The 18,862-nt window shown below is 44.0% G+C and overlaps 1 protein-coding gene across 1 annotated transcript in view; it reads left to right on the top strand.

Annotated features, from left to right (window-relative positions):
- LOC102865516 (ankyrin repeat domain-containing protein 6-like) overlaps positions 1 to 18,862 on the top strand; it is a gene marked incomplete at its 3' end in the record, with an annotated part of 77,487 nt that overhangs the window by 46,950 nt on the left and 11,675 nt on the right. The window contains exons 3-8 of the mRNA XM_006888695.1: positions 4,864 to 4,962; positions 7,596 to 7,694; positions 12,438 to 12,536; positions 13,838 to 13,936; positions 16,480 to 16,578; positions 17,807 to 17,884. Of these exons, the coding sequence (XP_006888757.1) occupies positions 4,864 to 4,962; positions 7,596 to 7,694; positions 12,438 to 12,536; positions 13,838 to 13,936; positions 16,480 to 16,578; positions 17,807 to 17,884 (573 nt within the window). The remainder of the gene's footprint in view (positions 1 to 4,863; positions 4,963 to 7,595; positions 7,695 to 12,437; positions 12,537 to 13,837; positions 13,937 to 16,479; positions 16,579 to 17,806; positions 17,885 to 18,862) is intronic.

Raw genomic sequence — 18,862 nt, 5'->3', positions numbered from 1 at the left:
ACCTGCTCCCCCCACCGACCAAACTGTGCAGCTCTGCAACTGCATCCTGGCCCATCCTCACCCTTCTGCCCCCAACCCTCACCTCCTTGTACCCTCAATATGTTTTTCCCAATAAAAAAAATATTTAAAGAAAAAAGGAAAATACTATGCCCAGTTCTGTTTTGCATGGGGTTGTCTTGAGTTAGAGGAGGTGGCAGCATTGAGGAATGAGTTAATGATGGCCACCAACTACAGCAGATAGAATTCACACAGAGTGTGCTATAATCTCATTGAACACAAAGTGTTGCCTTTCTCATCAGGCAAGTAGGGAAATTGCACTTGGGATGAATTTTTGGAAAGTCTGTCATTCTGATAGACAGTCTTGGGCATTCTTAGAGTAATTTCTAAAAATTAAGATATGGAGAGTTTCTCATGTAATTACTTATTTAAATTTCTTAATGTTAGGATGAACATTCTTTAAGTGCTACAGCAGTCATTAGTCTATTTGCTGTACTGAATAACTTGGAGTTGCTGTGATGCTGAACACTGTGCCATAGCTGTGTCAAATACCATAATGGTTACGCATCATGGACAGTGTTTGGAGGAGCTTCTAGATTGATTCAGGTTTGGAAGTAGGAGTGGCATCCACTTCATAAACCAGATGCCTCTGGGAACTCTGTAAACTCTATCAGCGTAAAGAAATGATGTTAATTATAGAACAGAGTTTAGGTCTTTTGTTCATAGGGTCTCTATAAGTCGTATTGGGCCTGACAACACTTGACTACTGCTAAGTGAGACTTGTTGTTGTTGTTGTTATGTGCTGTCGAGTCACCTGCAACTCATAGCCACCCCATGTATGAAGCCCTGCTCTATCCTTTGCCAATCTTATTGTCTCTGACACACCTATCGCCATTACCCAGTGACGGAATCAATCTATCTCATCTAGGATCTTCCTCTCCTGCGCTGTCCCGCCACACTCCCAGACATGACGTCTCTCACATTTGCAGCATGTCCAAAGTATGTCTGACAAAGCTTCAGAATCCTTGCCTCCAAGGAGCAGCCTGTCTTCATCCTCTCCAGGATGAACTTGTTTGTTCTCCTAGCAGTCCATGGTATATTCAATACTCTTCTCCATCACCACAGCTCAAAGACATCAGCTCTCCTTCTATCATCCCTAGTCATTGTCCAGCTCTCTGATGCATAGCAACTAATGGCAAAGACCATGACCTGTATCAGGTGCACCTTAATCTCCAGACTGAGATTGTTGCTTCTCAGTATCTTGGAGAGGTCTCTGACAGCTGACTTTCCCAGTGCAATTCATCTTTTCATTTCCTGGCTGCTGGTACCAATTGTGTTGGTTGTAGTGTCAAGCAAACTGAAGCTGTCAACAATCTCATTCTGTTTACCATCTATCATGTTGCTGCCAATCTGCCCAGTGGTGAGAATCTTTGTTTTCTTTTTTTTCCCTATAATTATATTTTATTAATTTTCATAAACATTTACAGAGATTGGGTTTCCATTCATTCATTGTTGCACTATTCTCTCTACCCTCCTCCCAGTTTGTTCTTGTCCAAATGCCACAGTGCTTGTCAAAGCCAGTTCTGATTAATCTTCTTTGTCAGTGTGTCCTTTGCCATTCCCTATCACTCCTCCCTGAGAGAGACTTCACCCTGAGTCATAAGGAAAAGGGGATGGCGTATTCTCTTAGCTACTTCCTGCTGAAAAGGGACGTTGTGGGTTTCAGAGAATCTTTGTTTTCTTGATGTTCAACTTTAATCCATATCGAAGGCTGTAATCTTTGACCTTCAGATCAAGCACTTCAGGTCCTCCTCAGTTTCAACAAGCAGGGTTGTGTCATCTGCATAACGCAGATTGTTGATGTGTCTACCTCCAATCCCGATGCAACACTTCTCCTCATAGAGCCCAGCCTCCCGGATAATCTGTTCTGTGTATAGATTGAAAAGATAGGAGATAGGACACATTCTTGACACACACCCTTCCCAATTTTGAACCATGAAGTGTTTCCTTGTTCTATTCTGACGACTGCCTCATGGTCCAATATAAGTTTCGCATAAGCATGACCAAGTGTTCTGGGATTCCCATTCTTCTCAAAGTCAGCCGCAGTTTCTTGTGATCCGCACAGTCAAATATATCAGCATAATTAAAACCCAATTTTTTAAAAAACATGTAAAAAAAATTTAAAAAAATAAAAAAAATACATCTGCATAGTCAATGAACACAGATAGACATTCCTCTCATACTCTCTGCTTTCAGCCAAGATCCATCTGATATTGTTGTTGTTTGTTGTTATGTGCCATCGAGTCGTTTACGACTCATAGCGACCCTGTGTACAACAGCCCTAAACCCTGCTCTATCCTGTGCCAGTCTCATTGCCTCTGACACACCCATCCCGATTACCCCAGTCACTGAATCAATCCACCTCATGGAGGGTCTTCCCCTCCTGTGCTGTCCCTCTATTCTACCCAGCATGATGTCCCTCTCCAAAGACCTGTCTCTCCTTGCAACATGTCCAGAGTATGTCAGGCGAAGCCCCAGAATCTTTGCCTCCAAGGAGTAGCCTGGTTTAACCCTCTCTAGGATGAATCTGTTTGTTTTCTTGGCAGTCCATGGTACATTCAGTACTCTTCTCCAGCACCACAGCTCAAAGGCATCAATTCTCCTTCTGTCCTCCCTAGTCATTGTCCACCTCTCTGATGCATAACAAGTGATTGCAAAGACCATGGCCTGTATCAGGCGCACCTTCGTCTCCAAAGAGACACCGTTGCTCTTGAGTACTTTAGAGAGGTCCCTAACAGCAGACTTTCCCATCTGAATACGTTTTTTTTATTTCCTGGCTGCTGGTGTCAAGAATAGTAATCTGATATTAGCTATTGTTATATTTTGGAGGAACATTCTTCTACTTTCTACATCACTCTTTGTCAGTTCTACTGAGGTGATCTGGGTTTGCTGTTATGCTGAACATTGTGCCATTGGGGTGTGAGATGCCATAATGGTCTCCCAATCTAGACAGTGTTTGGTGAGCTCCCAGATGTAAAGCAGGTTTGGAAGCAGGGGTGGCATCCACTTCCTAAACCACATGCCTATGGAAACTCTATGAACTTAGAGAAATGATGATGGTCTTTGTTCATGGAGTCATGAGTTGTGCTCGGCTTGACAGCAATCAGCAACAACAGTTTGGCCCTTTTTATGAAGATGGTACTGAAAGAAAAAGAAGGAAGCACCTGCTGCTCCCAAAATTGAAGCTAACTCAAAGGAGTGAAAGGCTAAGAAAGAAAAAAAAAAAAAAGATCCGCACGTCACCTACCTTCTGGCAGCCTAAGGAAATCCAAAGGCAGCCCAGATACCCCTGGAAGAGCTCCCAGAGGCGATACAAGCTTGACCACTATGCCATCATCAAGTTTCCCCTGACCACTGTCCCCTGACCACTGAGTCAGCCATGAAGAAGACAGAAGAAAATAACACTGTGACACTGATGTGGCCAAGGTCAACACCTTGATTAGGCCTGATGGAGAGAAGAAGGCCTGTTTGACCTTCTTCTATGATGCTTTGGATGTCACCAACAAAATTTGGCTCATCTAAACAGTTCAGCTGGCTAATTCTAAATATAAATTTTCTCACACACAAAAAAAGGAGAAAATTAGTTTGGATTTTGACTAGAATTTAAATGCTTTTAAGATGCATTGTTGATAGTTATAGATTCTAAGGAGTTTAATAAATAGAATTTGTATTTATAGCTCTTTAAAAAAATATCCAATGTTTCCTATCTTGTAATGTCCCTATTTCTTCTCCTAAGACCCAAAGAGGCTGTATTTTGCCCCTCCAGTGCTCTGCCAGTAAACTTCATTTATATGACATTCTTTCCAGCCACATCATAGGCTCTCAGATAATGAAGGAAGGGGCCCTTCCCTCTCCCTTCACTGATGAAGAACATGAGTTTCAGTGAGGTAAAAGCCCCTTCTAAACCTCGGTATATGAATCAAGTCTCCTGACTCACTCAGGTCTCCTGACCCCTTCCCTGTCCTGTGCACATTCCTTCTCACCAAGAATTTTTGTACTTTCTCTTATGACCGTGGACCAGGTTTGAATTTGGGTGGCTTCATTTTATTTGCCTCAACTTGGCTTCCTGTGTGTATAGCCAAGTATAGGGTATATTCTTAGGGGCTGTAGAACTCTGTTGTTACAGTCCTGACTTTACTTCTGGGAGTGTTTCATCCTCTGAACTACTATTAAGAGTTAAATTCCCTTATGCGCCCTGAGCAAGAAACAGGACAGTTGGCAATCCTAGGAATTTGACCACAGAAAGAGGTCAAATGCAGCATAAATCAGTGAAGATGTTCTCGTGAAGGTGAGGCTGCTTAGATGTGGGTGGTGACAGGAGGGGCTGTGGCCGTAGACAACTTTGGGCTTCAGTCCTTAGAGTCCAGGGATGAGATGAGAGTAAATCCTTGTGTTGCTCCTGACTAATACAAGTCCAAAGCTTGTACACCCATCATCGAATATGGATGTGACTAACTGACCTAACTGAATAGTGACTACTCATTCCAGGCATTGCTGGTGTAATTGTTGCATACTCAGGATGGCTTTCAGACCTGCTTTTCTCAGATATGATGGTCTTATTCTGCTAAGGTTAGCTCTGCAGCTCTGGTAAGGAAGGTTGCTCCTGTGGTCGAGTTCACATTCGAGCCACGCTGTGTACATTGTCGACTTCAATGCCCACCTTGTCTGCCTCATGATAACCAAGTCCTGCGGGATCACCCGTCTTCTTTGTGTGGGAATGGATATGTCCTTGTGGCATATTGGAAAAATGGTGCGGGGTCTGGGATGCAGAACTGACCACTTGTTCCTGCTCCATGTCACATGCAGGGGGACCAGACGGCCCTGCACCGGGCCACGGTGGTGGGGAACACCGAGATCATCGCTGCGCTCATCCAGGAGGGATGTGCTCTGGACAGACAGGACAAGGTAAGGGGTGCAGGTCCTTGCCACCCTGCAGACTGGCTGGACATGCAGACGATCACAGCAGAGCTGGAAGACTCCAAATTGGAAACATAGACAAGTGCTGGAGATGTTACTGAGTCTTATTTATGACTTCACATAATGAAATCAGACAATTTCCTTTGCAAAGGATACTTGGTGCCCCAACACATAGTATTTTTTCAATCCTTCCTCCTGTGTTTCTTTTCTTCTCCTGTGGTCCCCCCCCCCTTGTGTTTTTAGCATCAGTGGCAACCATATAAATCATGAATACAAAGTCAAACCCACTTCCCGCAGGTTCCAGTCAGTAGGCTCTGACTCACAGCGACCCTCCATTGGGTTTCTGAGGCTGTAAGTCTCTGTGGGAGGAAACTGCTCATCTTTTGCCCACAGAGCTGCTGGTGGATTCAAACTGCCTACCTTTAGGTTAGGCACTATACTATGCTGTTGTTGTTAGGTAGGTGCCATGAAGTGGACTATGACTCATAGCAGTGCTATGAACAACAGGTCTGAACCCTGCCCTTTCCTGTGCCATCCTCACATCTCTCATATACTTGAGCCCATTTTTGCATTTACCGTGTCATTCCATCTTGTTGAGGGTCTCTCTTTCATTGACCTTTCCCAGCATGATGTCTTTTATCCACGAACTAACCCCTCCAAACAATATACTCAGACAAAGTATGTAAGAAGAAGTTTCACCATCCTTGCCACTAAGGAGCATTCCGATACCTTTGTTGTTGGGAGGAAGTGCCATCAAATTGACTACAACATACAGGGACCCTTTGAACAGTGGATCTGACCCCAGCCCTACCCTGTGCCACCCCCATCATCTCTAATACATTTGAGCCCACCATTACATCCATCTCATTGAGAGTTTTCCCCTCCTTTGCTGACCCTCCACTTTTCCAAGTATAATGTCCTTTCCGTAGTACTGGCACCTCCTAAAAACATGCCCAAATTATGTCAAACTAAGTTTCATAATCATTGCCTCCAAGGAGCACTCTGGCTGCACATTCTCCCAGACGTAGTTGTTTGTCCTAATGGTAGTCCATTAGATACGCAGCGCTTTTCCCCAGCCCCACAATTCAAAGCATCAATTTCTTCTTCTGTCATCCTTTTTTCATTGTTCAGCTGTCACATGCATAGCCATAGCAAGTCATTGAAAAGACCATGGCTTGAATCAGGCACACTTTAGTCTGCAAATCAACAATGCTACTCTTCAGCAAAAGCTGAAATAGGAATCAGCAAAATTGGAGGAGTTCCTGACAGCTGACTTGCACAGTGCAATATGTCTTTTGGTTTCCTGGCTGCCGGTGCCAAGGATGTTGGTTGGGATCCAGGAAAGATGAAGTCATTGCCAATTTCTGTCCCTTTTCCATCTATCATGATGTTGCCTATTTGCCCGGTGGTGAAGAATTTTGTTTTCTAGATGTTTAGATGTAATCCATATTGAAGGGCTGTAGTCTTTGATCCACTGTAACAAGTGTTTCAGGTCTTCCTCACTTTCAGCTACAACGTTGTATCTGCTTCCATAACAAAAGTTGTTGATGGATCTTCCTCCAATCCTGAATCCAAGTCTAAGCCAGAGCCTTACTACATACTACCTCTGCACTGTCCCCTACTGGCTGACATAGAAACAGCATGAAGATCTTACCTCTCCCCACACTTCTTCCTCCAGATAACTCCGTACTTCCTGGCACTGCCTTACTCAACTCCTTGCACATTTCTTTCTTAAAGAACTTGCTATTAAGCAAACAAAGGGGCTTTGGTGGATTAGTGAATAAGTGGATTAGTGCTGCCAACCCAAAGGCAGGCAGTTTGAATCTATCAGCTGCTCCATGGGAGAAAGATGTATAGTGTAGTCTCTTTCCGTATGATTTAGAGCCTCTGAAAAACCACAAGAGGGCCAGATCTGAATCAGTTCTGACTCGATGGCAATGAATTTAACTCATTATTTTTTATTAAGCAAACAAGAGCTATATTTGTTAACTGACTGGTTTCCGTATAAAACGACATTTGCTTATCTTATTTAAGAATAACGGTTTTCTCTGTGCCTGCTCCTCATTTGTTTGGATCCCTGGGTGAGATTACATTTTTGGAAAGAAATGCGAGAAGAGTGTCTACCTATTAGGCCTCTTGGATTTACAAAACTGGACTGTCCATCTCTACAGAGATCTGTGAGGCCAGGAGCAGAGCAGACCCTAAGGGGTAACAGAAGTGGGAAGAAAATCTTGTGTTGATACTTGCTATGTTCTGTTATCGTATGTTCTGTTCCCTGTAAGCTTTGGTCGCCTTGGAGTCATTCTCAACTGAGGTTCTCAAGGATTAAATTAATCCCAAATGATCTAAGGGCATCTATTGTATATCATTGGACTCATTTCTCTTCTAAACATCTTGGATGCCACTATTATTGGAAGGATTCATAAAATAGCTACTCAAATAATTTTCCATGTTGTATGGTTCAAATGGGGAACCTGAGTTGAGAAAGCCCCTGTGGGGTGGCCTAAAAAGAAGTACAATGGACCCAAGAGAATAGGATAACTTTCCAGATCCTTCAGAGAAGATAATGAATATAATGGGCCTTGGGTCGTATGCTTTCTCTCCCTGGTTGTGTTCCTTAGGATGGGAATACGGCCCTGCATGAAGCGTCCTGGCACGGGTTCAGCCAGTCAACCAAGCTGCTTGTTAAGGCCGGAGCCAACGTGCTTGCCAGGAACAAGGTGAGGCCTGGCAGGTGCTAGAACTCCCCACTGACAAAGTGAGGATGGCTGTGGTTTCCCTTCCCGATGGCAAGTCAACAGTGAGCACTCAGAGCGTCACACACAGTGTGATGGGGTCAGTTTCAGCCACAGGTGTCATTTGAAGAGGAGAAGGCCCAAAGCAGATGCCCATTCCAGGCCAGAAACTAGGCCTTCAACACAGTAAAACCCTATTGCTGATGTGAGAAGCCCAGATACCTCTGGACACTATTAAAAGTACAGCAGGAGAGAGTCTTTTAAAAAAAAATCAGCCAAAGAACTTCAAAAGGGTATACCCAGTACTTGTAAGAGTGGTACAAATGGGTCTACTTAGACCCCACTTCAGGGAGGGCGGGGTTAGAACAACCATATAAGGAAAGTGATTTGGCCAAATGAAGAGCTATAAAACTGGTCCTAGATTTTCGCCCACTAACTACTCTCTTAGGAATTTATTCTAAATAAGTAATAAAACATGCATGCTGATAAAACTTCACTTGCAAGGATTCTAATGATAGCAATGCTTAAGGGAGGAAAAAATATGAAAGGATTTAGAACTATATTTCTTTTGTATAATTAAAAACAATATAGTCACTGACCTTGTATTTTTGGCGGTAATACTCATCATTTCTTAAAACCACATTTGTTAAGTAGAAACAAAATCATATGTACTGTACACCCTTATTCTTACTATTAATAGATATTATTAAAAAATTATAGCTGTAAAGATGTCCTCCAAAATATTAACAATGGTTATATCTGATAGCTGAGACTGATTGATTTTTAGTCACTTTGGTTTTCTTTCCTACATTTCCAGAATGAGCCCAGTTTTTCTTTTCATAATGAAGGAAAGGATGTATTTTATTTTAAAAAGAAGTGTTATCAATAGCCAAGAGGTATTTGCATCCATTGCAGAAGGGAAGTTTTAAGAGGCTCAACTTCTCTGTCCCCAGATGCCCATCCTAGGTCTGTGCTAAGGTTTGGAAGGGACCTCCCGCTTGCATCTCGGGGCAGAGGCTGATTCTTGTATCAGGTGTGTTAGACTGGAGCTCTGTGTGGCAGCAGCACAGAAACATGGGCAGCAGTAAACTCCCTAAAATGCACATACACACAATTGCCTGACAAAACCCACTAGTATCTCTAGTTAAGGATGCATAAATACAAATCTGCCCTAAGATCTTCAGCAACATCTGGCTAAAGATCTAATGTGTAAACAGCTACCTGTGTCAACCCATCAGAAAATATGCGCCATCCAGTTAGGGCCTTCTCCTCTGGACCTTGCATGCTTATTGGTGTGGTGTGCTGTTGAATTGGAACCAACTCATAGCTGATGCACCAGTGGGTTTTCAGAAGTGGTAAATTGCAGGGGAGGAGATTGCTGATCTTTCACCCTTGGAGCAGATGGTGGATGCGAGCTGCCTGTCAGATTGACAGTGCAGTCCCTAACCACTAAGCCACCAAAGCTCCCTTTGCATGCTTGTTGTTATGTGCCGTCGAGTCACTTGTGACTCATAGCGACCCTATGTACAATAGCCGTAAACTGTGCTCTATCCCTTGCCAATCTTACTGGCTTCTGCATGCCTATCCCCATACCCCAGTATCGGAATCAATCCATCTCTTCAAGGGTCTTCCTCTCCTGTGCCACCCATCCACCCTTCCAAGCATGATGTCCCTCTCCAAGGACTGGTCCCTCTTAGCAACATGTCCAAAGTGTATCAAATGAAGCTTCAGAATCTTTGCCTCCAAGCAGCAGCCTGGCTTCACCCTCTCCAGGACCAACTAGTTTGTTCTCTTCGCAGTCCATGGTATATTCAATATTCTTCTCCAACACCAAAGCTCAAAGGCATCAACTCTTCTTCTATGTTTCCCTGGGCTTTGTCCAGCTCTCTGAAGCATAGCAAGTAATAGCAAAGACCATGGCCTGTATCAGGTGCACCTTAGTCTCCAGACTGACATTGTTGCTCCTTAGTACCTTGGAGAAGTCTCTGACAGCAGACTTTCCCAGTACAATTCGTGTTTTAATTTCCTGGCTGCTGGTACCAAGAGTGTTGATTCTAGAGCCAAGCAAACTGAAGCTGTCAACAGTCTCAACCTGTTCACCATCTATCATGAAGCTACCAATTGGCCCAGTGGTGAGAATCTTTGTTTTCTTGACTTTGAGCTTCAGTCCATTATGAAGGCTACAATCCTTGACCTTCAGGTCAAGCACTTCAGGTCCTCCTCAGTTTCAGCAAGCAGGGTTGTGTCATCTGCATAACGCAGATTGTTGATGAGTCTACCTCCAACCCCATTGCCACATTTATCCTCATAGAGCCCAACCTCCCAGATAATCTGTTCTGCACATAGATTGAAAAGATATGGAGATATCCTTGATACACACCCTTCCCAATTTTGCACCATGCAGTTTTTCCTTGCTCTGTTCTGACGACTGCCTCCTGGTTCAAGTATAAGTTTTGCATAAGCACAATCAAGTGTTCTGGGATTCCCAGGGAGATAGAAAAGGAAGTGTGAGACTCCTTTGTGAACATTTAATCTCCACATTGAATGAGAGAGCCCAGTGCCTTTGACCTTCCTCTGCCAGCTCTTCCTGCTTTTCCATGGGCATATTTCAGAATGTAGATGAACAAGCCATCTTTGTCTCATGGAAGACATTAACTGGAGGTCTCCTACATCAGAGAGTTAGTATAAAAAGAAAGTGCAATTACAAACCAACTCAGGTTTCAGATCACAGACCACTTTGGACTAGGACACAAGACGTGCTCAGAGAATTTTGTTGAACGAATGAATGATGGAGCAGTTACTAGCCTGCCAAGCAACTCGCCAAGCATTATTGGGGATATTAAGATGCATAGCTTGCTTCTTTCAATCACGCTTTCAACCCAGAAGGGAACTATGAGAAACCTCTAAGCAGTAAATGACAGCACCGACCAGGAGCTGTGCCAGGTGGTTGCTGCAGGAATCAGCCGTTCCAGTGAGAAAAGCAGGAGGCCCAACTGGAGGTTCAGAGTCAGCCTGAGAGTTCTTGTGTGTGTTCAGGAGGTTAAGTGTGGAAACTCCCAGCTTGTTCTCCTGAGCTTAAAAGCTGTTCAGGCCTGTGGTTGCCTGAGCTCATCAAACCTATAACTTAGCCTGCTTATATTGCTTTTACTCATGAATTTACTCCACTCTGGATAACATCTGCTGATTCTCCGATACTTACATTTCTTATTTTTTGGAAAGAGGAAAAAGTACTTTAAAAGAAGAATAAAAACAAAAACCATCTTACCAGTTCACTTACCTTCAATTTCATGACCTCAGCTCCTCCTAGCGTTGAATAGCATCTTTTTCTCATTATTACATCCAGGAGCCTAGAAAAAAGGCACCATCCTGAGAGGTTAGTGCAGGGCCTTGAACCAGTTCATTGTGATTTGACCTTCTGCTGAGAATTTGCCTTTCCACCTGGCTAAACAAAAGCAGAACATACATTTTAACAAGCTCTACATGTTACCAAGTACAGCCAGGTTGCTCCTTAAAAGTAAAGGAAGTGAAACTTCATTCCAAATACTCTCACTCCAAATACTTTGGGTGTATTGTTAGGAGGGGTGAGTCCTTGGAAAAGGACATCATGTTTGGAAAGGCAGAGCAGAGAAAAGGGGAATAAAACCCTCAATGGGATAGATTGACACAGTGACCTCTAACAATGGGCTCAAATGTATGAGAATTCTCAAATGATGAAAATGTTACAGGATAGGGCAAGGTTCAGATACCTGAGTGAACCAGATCATTCCTGTTTTAATAAGGCCAGTGGTTCCCAGCTTTAGCTGCACCTTGGAACCATGTTTGGAGCTTTTTAAGAAAATGCCTCTGGGAAGCAGCAACTCTCTCAGGAGTTCTGATATACTGGGTCTTGGGGGGATCCGGCTTTAGCATTGAAAGGTCTCTCATTGAAGGAAAACTTTCATTCTTGAGAAAACCTGGACAGCTGACTACCTTCAGCCCTTCTGTCCTTTTTGTTGTTGTTGTTTTGTTTTTTAGAATTTTGTATTGCCTATTTGTTGTTTTTGTTGCCTCTCCAGGATTTAGGAGTAACCTAATTTCTAAGAACACGTAGAACATGTAATTGCTCTTCACAATCCCAGGATGTGGGTATCACACCCTATTTAACAGGTTGCCATTGAGTCACGTCCAACTCATGATGGACCAATTCATGAGAGTCAAACTATACTCCATAGGCTGGTCAGTGATTGACTTGCCTGAATTAAATCACCAGGCCTTTCTTCTGAGGCACCACTGGACCCATCTTTTTAAGAAATTGGATATTAAGTTGAAGATTACAGAGCAATTTCATTTCCTTTTGGATGGTTTGTACCTAACTCTTGCATGATACCTGCTGAGCTCACAATTTTTTTAGGGAACATCCAAGCATGCTGTTTGCATTACCCAGGGACTCCAGCTGTATTTTACAGGTAAGGAATTCAAGACTGGAAATAGTAAGCCCAGGGGCTACAACTAGTAAGTAGCAGAGCCAGGCCTTAGAACTAAAGTTTCTTGTCAGATGTGACTGTTATTTTTATTTGGGTTCCAAATGAAATGTTCTTTCCAGTGATATCCCCTGCAGGAGCAGCCCGTCCAGAAGACAAGCATGTGAGTGTTGCCTTTTTCGTTTCGTCCTGCTTCTGCCAGGTGTGCCGTGTGCAGGCCTGTGGCAGAGGAGTCCCTAACCTGTCCCCCTGTCTGCCTCTCTCCCAGGCGGGGAACACAGCGCTGCACCTGGCCTGCCAGAACAGCCACGCCCAGAGCGCACGCGTGCTCCTGCTGGGCGGCTCCCGCGCCGACCTCAAAAATAACGTGGGTGAACAAAACCTGCTTCCCTCCACTTCTCTCTGCGTCACATTGGGAAAGTTTGCTAGATTATGGACGTGAAAGTGTGAAAAGTATTTGAGGAGTATCTAGATAGAAGTACTCATTTGTTATTAGCTTTATAAGGAGTCATATGGAGTCAGGAGAAGTAAAAAAAAAAGTTGGAAACCCTGCTTTTCTCAGACCCTTCCCCCTATCTCCTCAACTCCTTCCTGTTATAGTTTCTTACAGCATGTTCTATTATTTACAGGCTAGGACATCTCAAGATGATTTAAGGAAGTACCTCGCATTTATAGAGAGCTATATTGTTAGAAAGTACCAGATGATGTAGGGGAAGACTTTATGATGCTGTTTTCCATACCCAGTATCTAAAAAGGTCCGGTACTATTGCCTTGAAATGAACTGAATGGTCAGTGGTTCTTCGAAGATGATCAGTATGAAAAGTCATATACACAGTACCTAGCTGCCAGTGAAGAACCTGCATTCCCATTTCTACAACTGTGCCCCAGCCACCTTGGCTAGAAAATGTGACTTGTTCTTCACATTAGCACAGTTCCTTCTAGTCCGGGATAAGAAGAACCCGCTGGGAGGTGCCCCTTCTCTAGACAGAGCTGTAATAAAACATCCAGAGGCACTTCAGAATGCCACAATCTCTGTCTGCAGACTTCTTGTCAACTGTACAGAGTTCATTCTCAGCCTATGGGGCAGATTCTTCAGGAAGAGTTTATTGTTCTAAATTGCCTTTTTGCCAGTGAGAGATCCGTTTCCTCATCAGCTCCCCAGACTACACTCACTAGTATAGGATGTTGGGGCTCTCCTGAGAAGAGATGCTCCTTCAAATTCCACGACTTAGCCTACTGCCCTCTCCTTTCAGCTCATGATCTGTCCAAGATGGAAAGGCATGTTCTCAAATGGTGCTGTTGGTCTTCATCCTGTTTACTCTAGATCCATGGGGGGGCGGGGGGGGGGGGGGAGGGGAGGGGAGTAGTGGATCCCTAGCCAGGTACAGGTAAGCAGGACCTGCCTTGGTTCATCTGAATTTTCCTGTGAAACAAGCAGCCGTTGTGTGTATTGGAAAAGCAGAAATTCAGGTCTACTACTTGGCTTCTCTCGTGGCAGCCCAGACCACGAGTGGGGTCTCTTTGTTAATAGAGGTGTTTGTAATTCAAGTTGGCATCCCCGTGAGAATGTATTATAGTCTGTTAGCTTTTAGATGATCTTTCATTTTTATTTTCTGTTTTGTTCTATGACTGCTCAAACTGTGCTTAGAGTTTGATTTCTGTCCGCAGGCAGGCGACACCTGTTTGCACGTTGCTGCACGCTATAATCACTTGTCCATCATTAAGCTCCTCCTCAGTGCTTTCTGTTCTGTCCATGAAAAGAACCAGGTCAGTGCATGTGAACATCCCCTGGCCGCCAGGCATCCTTCCCACAGTCTGACAGGTGTGTTAAGGAGAGCAGAGGCTGCTGGGAGGTGGTACTCTCTGGGCTGTCTGGGATTCTGCCAGTGATAGCCTTTGCATGGGCATTTCATTGAGCTCTGGTGGTCCTGGCTTGTCTGGTCTCTGGCATGAGTATCGCTACAGGGCATATCACCACTTTTGAATTTTGAACATTTTCTGAAGGTCTGAGGTAGGTTTTGATTTTCAGTAGTGTTTGTTACGTGCTGTCAAGTTGGACCCAACTCATAAGTGTGTTTTTCAGGGGCTGTAAATTACAAAGGAGGAGATTGCCCATATTTCTCGGGCAGCAGTTGGTGAATTTGAACTGCCTGCCATTGGGATGGCAGCAGAACTTTTTTACAAAGAAAACCTACCAGAAATAGTCTTGACATGTGGGGGGGGGGATAGAAATTGTGTGGTTTTCTTTTTCTTTTTTTTCCTTTTAATAAATTATTTTATTTTAATTGTGATTTTAACAAAAGTTTACAGCAAAGTTGGAATTTCATTCATTTGATTTTCATTCAAAATGTTGCACATTTTATCCTATCTCCCTCCTTCCTCCACTTCACTTTTTTTTAATATATGTTTGTTTTTGCATGGCAATAGTTTTCTTTTTTTAATTTACATTTTTTTATTATTATTTTTTGTGTGTGTACCATCAAATCGAATCTCACTAGTACAGGAGGAGATTGCCCCTTCTCCAGCAGAGCATCTGGTGGATTTGAGGCAATGGTTTTCTTAAAACACTTTCAGTGGGGTGAAGAAAATGAGAAGGATCTTTTGCGAAAAACAATGTATTCAAGCTTTGTAAATAAATCAGAGTAATATATTAAAAAAAAAGCTTTCAGCTGTAGTGTGCCACTAAGACGGGGAACCACTGACTTAGTAAAGCAGCTGTCGTTCGACAGCCTCCCCAGTGGATTCTGCATCATCAGGTTACCCACACACAGCAACCCCCATGCCCCAGCCCAGTGCTTTTCAGCTTTGGCAGCTTATTAGGATCACCTAGAGAACTTTTCAAAAATCCTTCTGTCCATCCACCCACCCTCAAGAAAACCCGCCATGCTCAGAGCACGTCCTAGACCAATTAAATAAGAATCACTGGGGTGGCATCTGACATCGGACTGTTTGACAGCACCCCTGCTCATTGCTGTGTGCAGCCAAGTTGGAATCCGTTGCTATAGAGCGTTCTCCAAACACACACAATGAAATGAAACAAACATTTTCCCTGGCTATCCATGGAGGGGGAAACAGTCACGGATGGCTGGATTTTCATGCTGCCCAAGAAGAAGAGTATTACACTTTCCCTGATCCTTGACAGATGATGACAGAGTGAACTGTTTTATTCCCCCTATAATTGATTTGGGCAGCTCTGGTGGCCTAGTGGCAAGAAGGTGCACTGCAAACCCGAAGGCACGCAGTCTGAGGCCACCAGCTGCTCCGCAGAAGGATGGACAGTCTCCTCCCTGCATTTAACTGCCTCTGAAAACCTGCCAGAGGGTCGGCTATGGGTCGGTTCCGACTGTGGTGCACAACAACAACAACATATTTGATTTATTGACATCGATATGTTTGAAAAATAGTATCATTTGCATTTGGAATTAGTCTTCTGAGCTATTTGTTTTCACCCTCGTGTCACAGCTGATTGTCTGAAACTAAATGTTTTATATAAAGAAAAAAGAGGGCTTTATTGGAAAACAATTTTTAAAAATTGCGCTTATTTGAATGCACTGACTTTCAGTCCGCATTCAAACAAAGAACGTCTGATTTCTTCCCAGTGGCTCCTTCAGATCCAGAGTGACCACAGAGCTGGATGACTACAGGACTGGGTGACTGCAGGACTGGGTGACCTCACGGCTGACTACTGCAGTGCTGGGTGACCACACGGCTGGGTGACTGCAGGGGTGGGTGACTACAGGGCTGAGTGACCTCAGGACTGGGTGACTGCAGGGCTGACAACTGCAGGGCTGGATGACTGCAGGACTGGGTGACTGCAGGGCTGAGTAACCACAGGGGTGGGTGACCACAGGGCTGGATGACTGCAGGACTGGATGACTACAAGGCTAGGTGACTGCAGGGATGGGTGACTACGGGGATGACAGCTACAAGGCTGAGTGATCACAAGGCTGAATGACCACAGGACTAGGCAACTGCTGGGCTGGGTGGTTGCAAGACTATCAGCTCATGTGCCTAACTTCACTTTTTTGCAGTTCTGTCTTGTGATTTCTGGTATGTCCAATCAAAAAGGAATGTGATAGTATATTTATACATAGATCATTTAGTTCCAAAATATTTTTTTAGAACTGTATTAATTTTTAAAAAGAAGACAAAGAAGAACCATGTAACACTAAATTCCCATATCAATCTCAGACAAACTTTGCTTTGACTTTGGAGACCCACCAGTAGGCCATGGGAGGAATAGCTAGAGAGAACTGTAGGTGTCTTGGAAGAAAAAAGTTGTTAGCATCTTTTCTTCTGATTAATTTCAGGCTGGAGACACAGCCCTTCATATTGCTGCTGCCCTAAATCACAAAAAGGTGGTGAAAATCTTATTGGAAGCTGGAGCAGATGGGACTATTGTTAATAACGTAAGTTGAGTTGCAACAGTGATTTCTAAGCCTGTCCCCATCTCCTTCAGAATGGGATGTGTTTTGATGGTCTAAACTCCTGCTGATTCCCTGGGCACCTGGCTGCCTTGCCCAGCAGAGCTCTGGGAGACAAGGAAATGGACTGAAGCCACAGTTCCTGGATCCCTGAGGGGAACTTGAGTCCATGAATTGACAAACCCAAGGACCCATGTCTAGACTTGTAGCTGACAGGAGGAGGAAGTTCACAGCTGTCTCATTCAGTAGGCTGACAAATGGGTGTTGCCAACAGTGAGTCCCAGGCATGTGTTTCTCAGAAAAGTGGCCCTCGGAGTCATCCTTCTCAGATGGAGTCCCTCTGCCTTTCTCTCCTGTCCCCCTCTCATTCTCCCTCCTCTCTTTCATCCTGTGGCACACCATAGCTTTTCTGGTTCAAGTATCCTTCCCCCCTCAAGATTGACTTGTGATTTATGCCCTCCTGAAATTGTGCAGGCTCCGAGGGGTTGGCATGTAGTGTCTGGGGAGTATGAGGGTGTCACAGCTGGTGAAAGGCTTAGTCTTCTCGTTCCCTGATTGAGCCCTCACTTTTTCTTTTTACCATGTCCCTCACCATCCTCCGGTTTTTGAACCAGTCAGCAGGGATGTCACATGGTTTGGGGTGGCACAGTCACTTCACGCATGATTCCTTCTTGCACACTTGCTTTTTAATCTCGTTCTTGACCAATCCTTCATTTTAAACTTGATCTCCCTAGAATTTAAATTTTGACAATGACTTTCTTATTGCTGTTCCTAATCTGTTCATGAGACTCAATGCCCATCTCCCCTCTCAGTGTCTTCTTCATGTTCTTCAGGGTGAATTGATTTTTCGGCTAGTGTCATGATCCTTGTGTTCCAGCTCCTGATAGGTTCTATTTTGATCCCATCTGCTATCTATCTGCGTTTCCTCATCTTGCCCAGCATGCATTCCTGTCCACACCAAACCTCTTCCTTTGCAAGCACTTATTGCTCACTGGTCAGCACTTTGCCTCTGGCGCTGTGCATAGTTAATTAGCACACCCTCAGGCACCAGTGGATGCCCTCCCTGGATGGCTGGAGGCCTGACGCCAGGACCATGTCATGTCCATGTTTGTCCTCCACTGAACTTGTGGAGGGGCTGCATTGCCAGCTCCAGGTGAAGGTGTGTGCACAGTGGCTGTCCCCTTACTCATCTGTCCTCTGTGTTTTTCCTTAGGCAGGCCAGACTCCTCTGGAGACAGCACGCTACCACAACAATCCAGAAGTTGCTCTTCTCCTCACGAAAGCTCCCCAGGTATTGCTCTTCCTATTTACTAAAGTTGGGCAAGAAAGTCCTGGGACTATATTACTGATTGTAATATACTAAAGCAAATTTCTGCAAACTTAAAATAATTGATTGGCTCACTAGCAATGGAAACAAAGATTGGTTAACTAAACAGTCATTGGAAAAATTGGAAAATGTAGGAATTCACAGAAGCCTTTAGTGTGACTGGAACGAAAGACTTCTTCAGCAGGTTGCTCCAGTGCGTCTCCCTGAGACTGTTGGCACCAGTAGATTCTTCTATTGTTAACATCCTAGCTGCTTAGCCAAAGAAGATGTTACCATTTAAACATCTTTAGAAAAGATTGTGATTGGTCAGCTTGGGGGAAATGCCTATTCTGTAACAATTAGGAAGAGGGCTTTAAGAAGATTACAACATCCATTCAGTTAAGTGGTTAGAAGAGACATTTCCCAGATAAAAGCGTGAAGGGAGGGGACCATTCTGAGCAGACAAAGCAGCAGGTGTCTACTGTTGTTGTTGTTATGTGTCATCGAGTCACTTGCCACTCGTAGTGACCTTTTATACATGAGCCCTAAACCCTGCTCTATCCTGTGCCAACCTCACTGTCTCCGAGACACCTACTTCCATTACCCCAATCACTGAATCTATCCATCTCATCAAGGGTCTTCCTCTCCTGTGCTCTCCCTCCTCTCTCCCCAACCTGGTGTCCCTCTCCAAGGACTGGTCCCTCCTTGCAACATGCTCAAAGTATGTCAGATGGAGCTTCAGAATCCTTGACTCCAAGGAGCAGCCTGGCTTCACCCTGTTTGTTTTCCTAGCACTACAGGCAGTTAAATACTGTATAATTCCCCCACCCCTGCCTTTTATTAAATAATGCTATTTGGACTATTATTCAGTCTTTTTAAAATGATGGCTTATTTTAGTTAAGAATTTTATTATTATTATTATTATTATTATTATTATTATTATTATTATTATCTGAATAATAA

This window comes from Elephantulus edwardii, unplaced genomic scaffold, assembly GCF_000299155.1.
Source record: "Elephantulus edwardii isolate Elephantulus edwardi_28Jun2011 unplaced genomic scaffold, EleEdw1.0 scaffold00071, whole genome shotgun sequence".
NCBI classification, from domain to species: Eukaryota; Metazoa; Chordata; class Mammalia; order Macroscelidea; family Macroscelididae; genus Elephantulus; species Elephantulus edwardii.
The sequence above is the reverse complement of the archived record's forward strand: the minus strand, read 5'-3'. Positions and strand labels throughout refer to the sequence as shown.